The 15,186-nt window shown below is 42.7% G+C and overlaps 1 protein-coding gene across 1 annotated transcript in view; it reads right to left on the bottom strand.

The window, feature by feature from the left end:
• Positions 1-359: 359 nt before the first annotated feature.
• Positions 360-15,186, bottom strand: part of XKR6 (XK related 6) — a 177,706-nt gene continuing 162,879 nt past the window's right edge. Inside the window, exon 3 of the mRNA XM_061461059.1 lies at positions 360-5,710. Within this exon, the coding sequence (XP_061317043.1) occupies positions 4,746-5,710 (965 nt within the window). The 3' untranslated portion in view covers positions 360-4,745. The remainder of the gene's footprint in view (positions 5,711-15,186) is intronic.

Raw genomic sequence — 15,186 nt, 5'->3', positions numbered from 1 at the left:
TCCACTGGCAATTATACTTTGGCTCCTCTTCTGCAGTTCAGGTTGGATTTGCTGCAGATGAAAAATGCCTTGTGTGGGTGGCAAAGCATGACAAGGGCATGGGCAGGGACCTTGTAATTCCCGTATTTCCACTGTTGACTTGGTCTGGTCTGAATCATTCCTGTCTCCAAATTAGCTGCCTACAGATGTATAACATTATCACACTAAGCATGCCAGCCATCTGACATGGATGCAAGGATGGATGGGTTGACATCAGCACCATAAAAGTGACGTTGTTTGCAAAATAACGTCAGCAAAAAGAACAAAGTGAACCAAAAAACACCTTGTCCATTGAACCAGGCAGAAAAACAGAAGAATGCCAAGTTGAAGCTGATTTATTCCACCAAGTCCTGAATCCCGGTCTGTGGCATATAGTTGCATCTTTATTAGTAAATTAAGCACTGGGCCATGAGCCAACTGACAAGTGCTGGCCACATCCATGCTGCTAAACTCTTTCTCCATCAATACAGAGCGTCTTCATCCAAACTGCCAATTGCGGATGGTCTCTGGCCAGCGTCAATGTCTGTGAAAGCTGTATCCAAGCCCAGGGCCCATTGGAGTGGGCCAAAACCATGCCAGGGAAGGTTTGAAAAATTTAACAGTGGGGATGGTGGAGTTCTCTTGCCCAGGCTTTGCCCTGGCATGGCACAGTTGGCTGGTTTAGATGATCCCAGGACGAATCCAGCAGCACAAACATGCCAGAGAAGTTGCTCACTGCTCTCGTGATGTGAATAAATATGGACTCAACCTTCTCCACGACAGTTTGAAAAACCCATCACGCAGTATCTTCTGGCAAGAAGGTGGGACATGGTGTAAGTAAGCTACCAGGAAGAAGATGAGGAGTTAAGAACCAAGTGAAACCAAAACAAGTCACTAACCATCCTGCCAAAGTGCACACCAAAAATCAAAGAGACCCTAGGAAAAAAAGTAAACAGGAGAAGACTAGACTTTTAGCACTAGGGTTAGTACCAATAAAGAGCTAGGAGTAATTTTCCTCCCCGAGCTTTTGGCTTGGCAAAAGGCGCTGTTTGGCAACAAGATCACAGATAATCCCAAGAGGAAATGGTCACCACACCAAACTGTCCACCTTGAACTTCTTGGGTGTAGTGGTAGAGCATGTGCTTTACGTTAAGGCTGTAATGAAGTCCTTCAAAGAGAAATAGTTCTTCAGGGTTGACACAGGCTCTCACTGGAAATCTTTTGCTTAAATCAGGATGCCAGTGGATATCATTCAAAGAAATGACTAATAGCTGAGGCAGAAAGTTTATGCAACTAAGCATAATGAAACAGTCTTAGTATGCAGTGGAGGCACCTGCCTTCATTGTTATCCATACTATGAGCCACAAAGAGAAAGGACTTTGGAGGGGTGTGTCAAGCCCTTTGTCAAGCTGGTTTGGCTGTGAGAAATTAGCACTGTATTGAGAAGTAAGGTCACTTCTAGAGTGTTTTGTCCCTCTACTCCCATAACAGGATGGAGAGGACGGCTGTTGCTGTGGCGTTCTGGAGCAATGGTCCTGTTCCTGAGGGAAGGCAGGCTGCAGATGTTCATGAGAGGCAACACTGAAGGGTCTCTTCCTTGACTCCTGATAAGTGTGCCTTGGCTTGTTGACTCATTTCATTGTCCTGGTGCAAAGTGTCAGGGTCCAGCTGTTCAGTTGGGCCAGGGAGTGGGTTCACATCTCCAAACGAGACCTCAAGGTTGACCAGTCTGGGGAAGGGGACCTTCTCATAATGCTTTTGAAAATGAGGATGCTATTTTCCTGGAGGAAAGACCCTCAAGGAACAGCAGGGTTGTCTGTCATCCATTCCTTTCTCATGCTTATGCCCATGAAATGCAGATGTAACGATTCTATGATTCTATGTGTAGAGGAGAGCTCTTCATGGAAGGACCAAGGAGAGTCTTTACACAGGGAATGATTCTCAGGGAAACTAAGTCTACACTAGTATTAAATTTAAGTCAGAAGAAAGTCCTGGGAAGAGAAATGCAGGCCTGTTGCTGGAGGATGGGCACCTCTGTTATTTTATGTCTCTATCTGGGGATAGCAAGTTCACTTCACAAATTACCCCTTTTTATGGAGACAGTATACTGATTAGGGAAGAAACAGGGAGAAATGTTAATAGGACACTTGAGAAGGGACTGGTTATGGGACACAGACAATGGAGAAGTGAAATGAAAGCTTTTCACAAATACATATAAGTGTGCATATATATATTTGTATTTATGTGCACAGTAAACAAGGGACTGTGAATTTAGATAGGAGAAGACATGACAAAATCCCTCCCTTTGCATGAAAATGTGATCATCGTACTGGTTGTAATCAGAGCCCAGAAACATTTGCCTGAAATGGAGTTGACTGGGAATTACAGTACCAGTGACAATTTGGCTTCTTATAAACTTTGCCATTTGTCTATAGTTTGGCGTGAATGAGTCCTGCCCTCCCTAAAAGGGACAGACACCAGTTAAAAGTTTTCTTTATAAAACAAAATGAAACAACTGAGGAAACCCCAACATTTTCTCAGAACACTGCAAAGGATCACTGATTGAAAAAAATGTTTCTTTTCAGGTATATTCAGGCGAAGAAAGCATTCAGCTTCTTTAAACTGTTATATAAAATTGGTACTAGTTTCTTTAAATACTTTTATAATTAAAAAAACAACTGATTCCTCAAATTAAACAGAAAAATCATAACCATAATTAAAAAATATCCCCCCATGCTGATCTCCTCTTCAGGATAGGTCAGCATGGGAGTTTTGCACCCTAGACAGTTACAGTATTTCTGGAATAAAAAATTGCAATTACACACAGAAAATACTACAGCATTCACTTAAAAATATCTCATTTTGTTGTTGTTTTTCCCCTCCCAAGTAGAGGGATGGTGGGATTGAAAAGATGCCCTGAAACAGGAATATTCCTTTAAAGGAGCAATACTCTCAAAACAGAAAAAGGCGTTAGATGCAAACCCATGATTTAACTTGAAAAAAGAGATTCCAGCACAGAAACAGCATTCAAGAGATGTGAATGTTCAGACACTGAGCGGGTTATTTGGAAATGTCAAAACAACCACACAACTCTCAGCAGGTGACCATCTAGGCTTTGCCATCAACGGAGGTGACAGCATCTCCTTGCGGTGAGAAGGCTAAGCTAAACCATGATGCTCTCGCTACGCTCCTGAATTTCCTCTGGTGGTGTTTCTTGCCATGTACTTACAGTAGAGGGTGACACAAGACAGTTTTTATCAGCAGTTCCCCACATGTACCGGGTTGAAGAATTCTCAGCTAAATCACAACAACAACATCAACAAAAATACAAAGCACCAAATCATCTCTAGATGTGAGTCAGTTTACAGGTTATTATCGTTTGAAGAAGTTTGTTGGTTGTTTTGTTGTTGTTTGCTTTTTTGTTTTTTTGATTTTTATCCCGATTTTCATGTTTTGTTTTCCTTAAAAACAAAACAAAACAAAAATCAAAACCCCAAATCCCCAAAATGGAACGAAGGATGCTTTACAATCACTTTAAGGCTCGCACTGAATGAGACATGACAGGTCTTACACAAGATTACAAATAATACATGTATGCCTTTCACAGCCTTAAAATGATACAGTAGGTCAAATTATTTTGCCAGTCACTGATCAAGTATTGTGCCTTTAAATTGACTCGCTTTTTGCTACTATGCTGAGTTTTATTATTACTGAAATAGTTATTAGACATGTGTAAATGTACTTTAGTATAATGTTTTTGGTATATAATTTCAATGTTTGGAGATTTCTTATTTTCCAGAAATCAAGGTGGCAGGCCTTATTCTGGGCTCAGATGGTTCTTATTTACTCCACTGAAGGCAGTGGCACTTTAGCGTGTGCAATTGTTTGAAACAAGATCAGATACTGTATTACCACATTAATGGGGTGCAAAAAGACCATTACACATGGCCCATTTACACGAGGAAAATGGTTACATGGAGGGATCATGTTTATAACATGACTTGGTCAAGGCTCACATGCTTGGCCAAATGGTGTTATAAATGCATTGCCGAATTGAGTTACAGACCTGATTTTGTCTTTCAGTTGGAAAAATCAAACTCCATTGGGGATGTCTTGGCTTTGCTTTCTTGTCTTTAGACATTTGGGTTTTTATTCTGCTAAATCCAATCAGAGCAACAAGATTTTTTTTTTTTTAATTGTACATTTCTCTCTTTTTGTTGTTTATTTTTTCTTTTCTCTTTTTTTTTTTTTAATTTTAAGATTTGCATTTCAGTTGGTTGGTTGTTTTTTTTGTTTCTTTTTTTGTTTTTTTCCTGGCATATAATCATCAAAGAGTTTTGCATGAGAAAGGTGACAGTACTTAATGAAACTCAGCACCTAAGGGCATAAGGCAGTTGTAGGTTTGTTTGTTTGTTTTTTTATTTTTCAATCAGCACCAATCCCATAGATAATGTTCTACACTTGGTGTACGGTATAAAACTGATGTGGAGATGCCTCCTTCTCCACCTGTGAATCCTAGGTGTGGAAGTTGAAATACTGTTTCTTGTGTGTAAAAAACAAAAGAAAAGTTTTTCTTTTTGTTTTTACTTACAAAACATAGAGAATATCTTTTTTTTTTTTATACATACAGCAACCAGAAAGAAAGCTTATCTGAAGGTTTGTGTTTGTTTCATGATCTGTGTTTACCGTAAACAAAAATAAGGTCCCCTCTTTTGCTTTAAGGAGCTTTAAAGTGAAGATTCATATTGTAGCAACTCATATAAGAGAGGTCCATCTCTATACCTAATACCTACAGCTGTGGGGGTGACATATTGGAGGATGTTGATAGTTCTTCTTAACCTCCTGTCTACAAAATGAGCATCCCATGCAGGGTACCTTTTTCTTGGGATGTCAATCTTAATGAGAGGCCCCTCGGGGGGGTAGGGTCGCCCAGATGGAGTAGATGGTACCATTGCTCTCACCTGGAAAACAGGCAAGCAAGTGTCAGCCGTGAGTTCCTCCTGTTGCTCCGTGACCGCTCTGGTGGGCGTAGCCTGGGCCCCCCGGTACCCAGGGGTTTGGGGTGCCATGGGCTCAACATCGGGGGGCAAAGGAATGCCCCAGAGCAGCTCGGCGCAACAGGAGCTGGCAAAGACCTTAGCTCTTGGCCCCATGGGATGCAGCACACCATAATATAACAGCATCAAAGCTATCCCAGCAGCAAAGCTAAGAAAGACACAACACAGTGCTGGCACGGCATATGAGTCAGTAGTGTCAGGATCTCTGTAAAAATACCAAAGGAGCGTCAAGGCAGCGTTCTCCGTCAGGACTACCGTGTAATACGCAAACATTCTGTATCGAGTCCGCCCTTCCTTGACATTAAACCAGCAGAAAATGTACACAATCCCTACCACCATGTTGAAGAGGATCTCCTCCCACTTAGACATGCAGAAATCTGTCCCACCATGGATGATCCAGAAAGCCATGGCACACCAATGGACCACTACAAAGATCCCAAAGTAGAGCTGGAAAATGGAAGCAAAAAGAGCAAAAGAAATAACTCGAGATGAGATGGTGAAGAGGCGCCAGAAGACATGGATGAGGGCCCCTCTGTAGCTCATACTCTTCTTGTCGTCCCTAGAGTCCCGAAGAAGCTTGTGATAGGAGGCTAGCACCCAAGCCAGGGACATCAGGGAGGCCACAGAGGACACACCTGCCGGAAGACACACAGATCCACTGAGTTAGACAGGAGGTTTGGTTGAAAACATCATCTGCTCACTAAATTTTTGCATCTGGGGCAGGCTCAGTAGCCCAGAGGTTCAACTCACGTCAGGTTGTCCTTATAGTCTGGAGGAGAGAAATACAGAAATATCAGTGTAGGAATTGGAAAGGATGCTGTATGCATGAGTTCTCTGACAAAGCACATTATGTGGCTCATGTTCATGAGCTGTTGGCTCTGCTACCACCCCAGCTCTTCTCACAGCGTACAACCTCTGCCCTCATCCTTATTAGATCCACACTTGAGAATTTGATATCCAAATCCCATCTTCAGTAGAAAGGGGTCTACCTTGCAGTGCACCATGGCAAGTGCAGGACATCTGTATTCCCTGTAACTGCATGCATCCTTTTATTTTTTCTAAAAAACTTTCATATAAGCAACACTCACTTTGACTTGCACTTGATTCTGCCTTAACCAGGAATCCTCTGGGAAAAATAGTCAGGTTTTTGTCACCCTGTAGTCCCATTCAGATGTATATATAAGCACAAGGAACATCGAGACTCATCAATATCCTCCAAATGGTCTCAATCCAAATACTCTGATCCCTACAGAAACTCCCTGCTCTGTTTCAATGATGGACTTAAGACCTATATTGGAGGTAGCTTATTTCCAGCCTTGTCTCCTGGGTGGACCACAGATCTGAGTTGTAGTCATGTCTCCAGCCTTGTCTCATTCTGCTCTCGGTGGGACCCTTTGAAGAGTCCTTGGATCTGGTCCAACCCCTTGCCTTGTCTGAGACCATTGAGGGAGCCATTACCAACATGCACTCAGCCCCTGTGGGACTGCTCCCATCAGTTAGTGCATTGCCTGCAAAAGGCTCACCCTCCGTTTCCAACTCATCCCCTGCACCCTGGCATGGGGCAGATACACCATGATATTCCAAAGGGGCCTGCCTCATCTTATTCTCCATCACAGTCAACACTTAAACTATCTATTTGCTCCAAAGGATAAAACAGTGCCCCATCACACTTCAGAGCTTTTAGAAATAAAATACAATTGATTATCGCAAGGGTAAATTAAACAACTCATCAAGCAAAGCATCATAATGAAAAATAATTGAAAGATCCTTGGGAAAAGAAAGGGCCACTGGCATCTTACGCCTTTTCTCCCACTGCTGCTCACTGGACAGCTGCTCCACAGGTGAGGGAACAGATGATGGACTAAGATCCATGGCTGGGAAGCTCAGAAGTTTGGTGGCTATAGTTTGACTGGGCCTTGGCCAAAGATTTGTCTGGGAGCATCACCTATAAAAACTAAAGGAAAACCGCTAATGGTTTCAACCAAAGCAAACAGTAACAAATGCCCCTCCATCTCTGATGTGTAATGCACTGGAAGATAGGTCCATTTCTTTTTTGCCCTCATTATTTTAAGAAAACCTAATGAGCAGCTTGCTGCAGTGGCTCTGGATTGAAAAGCTAAAATGTTTGAAACCCTAAATTTCTTTTTCTTCTGTTGTCTTCTCACTTTTCTCCTACCCACAAGAACCTGGCTCTCCTGGGGATGGAAAGAAGATCCACTGGCTCTTCAGACCTCACTCTAGAAACTTCATCTTCTTTCCAAGAAGCCCACCTCACAGTGTGGTGGGGTTACTTTTCCACTTCCAGCCTAGCTATGTCTGGAGGACAGGTGATGGAGAAGGTGGCCAGGAAGGATGGCAAACCTCCATCTCTCCCCTCACTGAAATTCTCCCAGCCTGGAGGTCCACCAAAACTACACCCTTCCATCAGCTCTGGCATGTGCTTTAACATTTCAGACTGAACTTTTAAAAACAACAAACCACAAACCAGTAAGATCAGTGGCCTTATCAAAGAGGCTAGCTTTAGGCCACCATCTAAACCACAGTTTTCCTGAAGTCTGAAGTCCTCAGTCAGAAACACTTTTATATAGGACTTGGGGACCCTAATGGATGAAAATTTCTGAAAGTGAATAGTCTCACCTCCAAACATATGTAGAGTAAGTCTGTTTTTAACCTACCAGATGAATTACACTTTTGGTAGACACAGTTAACAGTTTTGGAAGGCTGAGCAATGCCACGCTACTCTTAAAGTAAGTGATTCTATGTGCATAAGTACTGTTTGTTGCAGTATCTTCTGGCTATTCAGTTACAAAAAACTTCCCATGATTAGCAGCAAAGAAAAAAAAAAAAAAAAGTCAGGTATTTTCTTATTTTAGTGCTGTTATACTAGAAACTTGTATGGCATTAGATGCACCTATTATACTGAAACTCAAGCAATGCCAACCCACAGGAGACAGATGTGTCACACTGGCTTAGAAATGTTTCTGTTGGGTTCATTTACTTCAGAAAAGAAAGAGGAATAAAATACACCAGAAACAAAAACCTAAAGGCTTTTCCCACTGTAATGTTTTCAGTGCAGAAGCCTACACTAATCATAGTCTTTGTTGTGAATTGCACAGTGCTGTCTGAGAGTATGTTTGTTGAATCACTCACATTGCAGGGCACCTTGCCTGCTGATAGTCATCTGAACATCCCCTCGAGTCAACAGAGAGAGGCAGACACCCCCAGAAAGTGATTCACCCTGTCCTAAGATCCATGTGTGGGACAGGGAGGGTTTGACTCATGCTCCTGAAGTGTCTGACTCCATCCCTTGTCAGGGGAGTGTGGGGACTTGTGAACACCAGCAGTCAGGTGGGATGAGTCCTACTCTCACAAACAATTCTTTGCCTCCTCATCTGCACTAAGATCTGAGGGGGGGAATGAAGGACCACTAGACATTTTGACATATTCCTGTCGTTGTTTAAAAATTTATGACCCTGTGGTGAATGAAAATTTCATGACATCCTAGTGATGAGCAGGATCTGGACCTGGGGGTAAGGGCATGCTCTCAGTGGGTGGATGTCAACAGGAACCATAGAGTGATATAAAGACTCCTCCAGTACTTTTTACTGTGTTGACACAGAAATCATTCTATGGCTATTTCATACAGACTTCACACAGTATTATGTGCAGTTCTGGTGTCCTCAACATAAAAAGGACAGGGAGCTGTTGGAACAAGTGCAGATGATCAGGGGACTGGAGCACCTCCCGTATGAAGATAGGCTGAGAAGGTTGAGGCTGTTCAGCCTGGAGAAGAGAAGGCTGCGTGGAGACCTCATAGCAACCTTCCAGTATCTGAAGGGGGCCTATAGGGATGCTGGGGAGGGACTCCTCATTAGGGACTGTAGTGATAGGACAAAAGTCAGTGGGTTAAACAGGGGAAGTTTAGCTTAGATACAAAGAAGTTCTTTACTGTAAGGGTGGTGAGGCACTGGAATGGGTTGCCCAAGGAAGTTGTGAATGCTCCATCCCTGGCATTGTTCAAGGTCAGGTTGGACAGAGCCTTGGGTGACATGGTTTAGTGTGAGGTGTCCCTGCGCATGGCAGGGGGTTTGGAACTAGATGATCTTAAGGTCCCTTCCAACTCTAACTATTCTGTGATTCTAGGATTCTATTATTCTATGAAATGACAAAGCATGCCTTGGCTTTTGTCATATTGACCATGAGTTTCTCATTCCCACCCTTCCTTGTTACTTTAGTCTGTGACATCTTCGTACAATGTACAATTCTCACAGACTGTGGGATAAATTGTCTTTTCTACTTCTCCAGGCCTTACTTCTAAGCAACTATAGAGATCCCTCCAATTACAACTAGAACAAAAGTTCTATAAGTTGGATCACATGGGAATTATTTTTTAACTTGGATCTTGACTTTTGCATGTGGTGACTGACGCACCTTCATCCACCATAAGTGGGTTTTGGCTCCCTTCCAAGGTTTGTTTATCAAAGCATTGGGGCTGTTTTAAAACTGAAGTCACTTCATAATCCCACTCCCACTCCTCCCACTCTGTGCTTAGTCTTGGGAGTGGAAAATACCTGACATGCACTGCCATATCTCCGTGGGCATTCTCAAGCCAGGAGGACATCAGGTACGATGGGGCTAGAAGCCCTGTGGCTGCATCTGCCAGATCTATTTCCCACTTTCCCATAATAAGTCAGACTGACATAGACTGGTGTTATCTTCAAACTCTCTGCACCAGGGTTTACAACAACCCCTGAACTCCTGTCACCTGCTAGGAAGCAGTAAGTGACTCACAGGCCATAGTCAGCACTAGTGAGGAGTCAAGCCCATGTGTCTTGAATAACACATCACAAGACTTAGTCCCCCACATCACTTTAGTAATGCACCCTGAAGTCCTTACGGTGAGACATCTCCTAAGCTACATTCAGCACGGTGAGGCAAAGCTCTGTAATGTTCCCATCTGACAGATGAAGCACTAATATTTGAAAGATTTACCCAAGGTCTCACATGGAGACACTTCTGTTGGAGACACCTTTAAGTGCCTGAATATGGAGCTGAACTCACCCATCATCTTGAACTGCCCTAAGACTTCTTGCCTTAGTAATTTTGCCTTTCTCAGGGGGAGAATATGTGGCACACAGACTAAGGAACAGTAAATGAAGAGAAATGAGAAAGCTGTAGAAAGTAAGGCAGCTATATAAAAGGCTAGAGTTTCTGACAAGTGTTGGACCAAGGAACAGAGTCTCTGTAAAGGGTAAATAAGAAATGCTCCTTTGGATCACGAAGACATGAATGGATTAGAGTATAATGAAGGTAGTGACCTGATATCAGAGGAGAGGAGCTCAAGGGAAGGACCTGGAGCCTTGCTGAAGCTCACAGACGCAGGCTGAATTTCAGCCTGTTTTGGTTTTCACTGTCTAATTCCTACTGATGATCCAGAAAAACAAAAGGCTGTCTCAGAAATGTACCGAGGGTCTCGGAAGAATCCACATCAATAAGCAATGACTCTCCTTAAGCTGATGTTGCTGTTTTTAAAACCCACGTATGTGCAGGAACAAAACCAGCACATAGAAAGCCTTCCCAGTCTATCTGGCCTATTCACGCTACGCAAACACATGGTTTTACAACTATACTAATAAAAACTATAGAAAAATCATACACACAAAAACATGATACCAAAAATTAACAATATATCAATTTTTCTCTTATTTGCAGTGTTCAGCTGAGAAGAGAGGCTTTTCACTACAGGTATGCACAGTTCTCATCGGAATCCAGCTGCAGGTTGCTAGTTCTAAGTAATTTTAATGCACTTACTGTAGCATATTCCTCAAGTATTTACTGTGGTGCCTGTACCTTTAAAGCTGAAAATGATGCCTAAATGGGGTTCTATTTCTTTTCTGGAGTTAATTCTCTTGAAGACTCTACTAAAACAAAATGGGAAGATACCAACATTTCTCCTGGGTGAGCTGGACAGCAAATATTCAGTGCGACATGAAACCTTCCATCAATCCCTGTGCAAAGGCAGTGCTTGCTTAATGCCAAGTGCCATGTCTCAGTTCCTCCCCATCACTTGCTGGCTGCTCAGGCCTCTGTGCTGTGAACCCTGTTATTGTGTTTTCCCCTTTGGGTGGCACGTTCCTCCCTGAAGCTCAGTATGAGTCAAGGAACAGGTTTTCATCTTGATGCACAGAGACTGAAAATGCATTTATACACAACAGAGATCAAGCTAGATTTTGCTTTTGTAACAACATTGCTGGAAAGTTGCTCCCCCCTTACTTTTAAATCTGGTTTTATTTATTTGTGCCAGCGTAAAAGAGGTCAGAATCAGACCTGGGGTCTGCTTTTATTTGTTTCTGCTGGAGTTCAATGCTTGATCTTTCTTTTCTCTTTCCTTTCAGAGAAGGGAATGACTTTTCTTAATTTTCCCTTTTTTTTCTCTTTGAACGTGGAAAAATATGGATCATTGTCAGTACATGAATAATAAAGGGTTGCATAGACCATTTTGCCATTTCTTTTCCTCTTAGGATTTCAGGACAATACTTTAACCAGTTTCCCCAGTGTGCCACCAGTCCATTATGGCAGACTAGCACTATTCCTCCTATAGTGAACATTACTCCTAAGTTTGACTCAGGAATGGCCTTCTCACATCTGTGTGACACCTCTGTATTCTGCTTTGAGCTGCAGTGACCAGTGATGACAGAGCCTGACACCGGGAAGAGATGTTACACCAATGTCCTGTTCTATGCTCTTTTCCCATGAAAAATGTTTTGGTTTCATTGGGCAAGGGGTGATTTTCAAACCCTCAATATCTGCTCCTAGGGAGCTGTTCTGAGACCTTCCTCCAAGGATCACCACAGCCCCATTCTCCCCAGGACACAGTGTCACGAGTCCCTAAGAAATACAAAACTGTTGGTGACTGCGGAAGGCAAACAAAGGTAAAGAACTCAATTCAGGGACCAATCTCCAAGAAGGTCTGGACAATAAGAAGGTCTTTTACCACTGAATCCTACTGGGATTTCCTGACATGAGGCTTGCACTGAGTTTCTATACAGGGTAGCCCATGTCCAAGCTAGCACAAGGAGGGCTCATCCACACTGGACCAGAGGAACATCCATGTTCCCATACCTTTTATTGTGAGAGTTATAAAGTCCATAGCAAGGCAACTTCAGAACAGTTGTGTACACGGAGAGTTGCCCTCCCATCCCTTGCCAGTTAAAGGCTGGGTCTTGTCCTGAAATGTGAATATTTCCTAAAAACATCTTTTTTTTTTCTAGATTAAGATGTCTTTGCTGACCCCAGAAAAGTTGGATCTCTTTTTAGTTCCCATCCAGCCTTCACCTTAGCACTGCCTTGAGGAACTGCAGTCCACAGGTTCACTATGGACTGTGTTTCAAAAGGACTTGCTTTTCTCCCCTTTTATCCTGCTGCCTTTCAGTTCTCCCAAATGCTCCTTTTTCTCTGCTGCTAGAAGAGGTGACCAGCCACATTTGTCTGATCTGTGCTCTCATTATCTCAGCTGCTTCTGTCCTGTCTCCTCCTATTCATCTCCTCTGTGAACTCCAGAGCTGCCAAACCAGCTCAGGCCCTGGGGCCATCCAGTCTTATATCTTCTCCTGGAAGCAAGCCAGTGACTGATCCTCCTTCTGCAGGAGGCACAAGCACCCCAGGCCAAGCAGAAATGAGATAATCTGCCCTCTGTTTTGGACTGTCCTCGAATACCCCCGGGGAAGTGTCAGATCTCCTGTTGAAAATGTTGGCCATCACCCACCACATAAGGACTGGCAAAACTTCTCTCCTCCCCTCTCCCTTCTCCCCCATTTTTAAACACTCTTAATTAAGATCTTCCTTTCATCATATGCTTCAGTGTTTATCTCACCCCAAGGAATGCTGCCCTCTGGAAATGCCTCTCTGTTTCTCCATTAACAGCAGTGTGAGTGATCAAACTGAAATGACCAAACACGAAGCAACTAAGAAGAAAAGTACCCTAGGCAGCAATGGTTTGGCATACATCAACTCCCTTTAAGAGTTCAGAGGAGAGCCCCGAGTCCCAGAAAGGTGAGGAGAGAAGAAAGGAGGGTTGGAGAAACTTTCTTCTGGCTCCAAGATGAGCAAAACAGCTAGCATAGGCTCCTGCAGAGCAGAAGTTGACAGACCCAACATAATGTGGACAAACTCAAGTGACGCAATACAGTGATTTTATACCACTGAGGGCCAAGTAGGCAAAACAACTCCCCAGCACAATCCTCATGAGAGAAGGACATACTCATGTTGCATTTCCCTGAACACCCAGACAGAGTTATCACCATCCTCAAGAAAGTGGTAGCAGAAATACAATATCCCCCTCCTCAATCAATTAGAAGAGGTCTGATCTCAATGGGCATGTATGTACACAGTCCTCACAAGCATGTAAGTCATAGAATTATAGCCCATAGAATGATTCTGCCTTTAGAGTCCCTTTTGATGTTACATTAATTCTTACGACATTATTTAAGATGTGAAACTAATTATTTTGAAACATCTCTTCTATTTTGAAATAGAGCCCAAACGTCAAGAAAATGTAAAGAAAAGAAATCACTGTCCCCCTCTCACCAAAAGCAGATAGTTCCACTTCAGTGGATGCTATTTTGAGGGTGTTAATATCGAACAGTTCTTTCCTTTGTAATTTTTGGCTAGTAAACCAGAAATCTCATTAATCTTACTGAAGGTTTTTTTAGTGTCTGTGCAGGGCTACATTTGATGGTGTTTCCAACTAGAATAGCTCCTGTTATCACTTAAATTGGGGTTCGTGTTCATGTTGTTTTCTAATGGCACACGTACAGGAATGAGAGACAGTCTGGTCTAAACTTATGCAGGTATTAATCACCTGGGGTAATTCTGGGCTGGAAATGTGCTGGGAGTGCAGAAGCCAGTATTGCCTGGGCACAGTTTAGGTTGTTTGAAATAAAGCATGAGAACTTTCATATATGTCTCTTTTTGTCAAAAGCTGCATGAATTGCCACTCTGCTCAGGGCAAGATACCCTCTGAAGAGTCATCACTATAATTATAAAGACTTCTAGTTAAGCTCTTTTTAATCTCAATGCCTTTAACCACTGTCTCATCATCACACTGAAAAAGAACCCCACCTGAATCCCCAAAAGTGAACAGCCACAAACAAGAGGTTTGAAGCTCCTTGAGAGAGACCCAAGGAGATTTCACTTGAAATGGTCTATCAGGATGACCTGAAAACACCTCCAGGAAGGACAGGATTTAAATCTCTGCATGCAGAGCAAAATCCCTCTTTGCAGGCAATGTTACAGGGCAGCAGAGTCTATCACAGAAACCTCATTCAAGCTCATACAGCCAAGAGAAGTGTACAAGTCATCTCTACGGACTTCCACTGCTTTTTCTTGGTGTACTTTCTGGTTACTTTTGTGCTCATTTGCTTCTGAACTCGGTTCAGAAATCGGAGTAAGCTGTGCAGAGCCTTGAATCTACAGGGCCATGAGCATGGCCCGGAGGCATCCAGACTTTACCAAGTACCTGAGATGGAAAAGAAATCAACCTAAGCTATCTTTAAAGTTAATATGAAGATCTAAGCACCACCATTAGCATGGATCTACCATGGATCTCTAGAGACTAAAGACACACAAGTATGACTGTGCTGCTCTTGCAGACTCTTGGTTAGATGTACAGCATTGTGTGGTCACTGATTGCTGAGATCTAGGGTTTTTTTCCCTCTGCTATTTAAAATAGCCTTTCCCACAGCAACATGGGAAAATACCCCGAAGATGTGATTACTTTAATTGGGAAGATTAAGATAGGAAAATGTAAGAACAGTTACTCTTGGAGGAAAAATCCTATTGCACATTCATTCAACAGCTCTTTCTTTGTGAAGGACACTTACGACACAATGTTTATTGTCCAATTCTTTGCTCAGCTACTTCAGTATATTGACTCCAGTTGCTCCCAGTTTACATTCTGCCAAGATCAGAACAAGCCTCCTATATTGAGATTTTTCAGACCTAATGATATTTGAACTCTATTGCTAGGAACATTTAGAAGAGAAATACATCTTATGATACTCCTAGAATGCACTTAAATGGGGAAAACCCCCTAACCTTGCTAAACAAGACA

The sequence above is a fragment of the Pezoporus flaviventris genome, unplaced genomic scaffold (assembly GCF_033815535.1).
Source record: "Pezoporus flaviventris isolate CSIRO_AGI_PZ_B2104156 unplaced genomic scaffold, CSIRO_AGI_Pfla_v1 ptg000031l, whole genome shotgun sequence".
NCBI lineage: Eukaryota > Metazoa > Chordata > Aves > Psittaciformes > Psittacidae > Pezoporus > Pezoporus flaviventris.
This window is presented reverse-complemented; position numbering and strand designations above follow the sequence as displayed.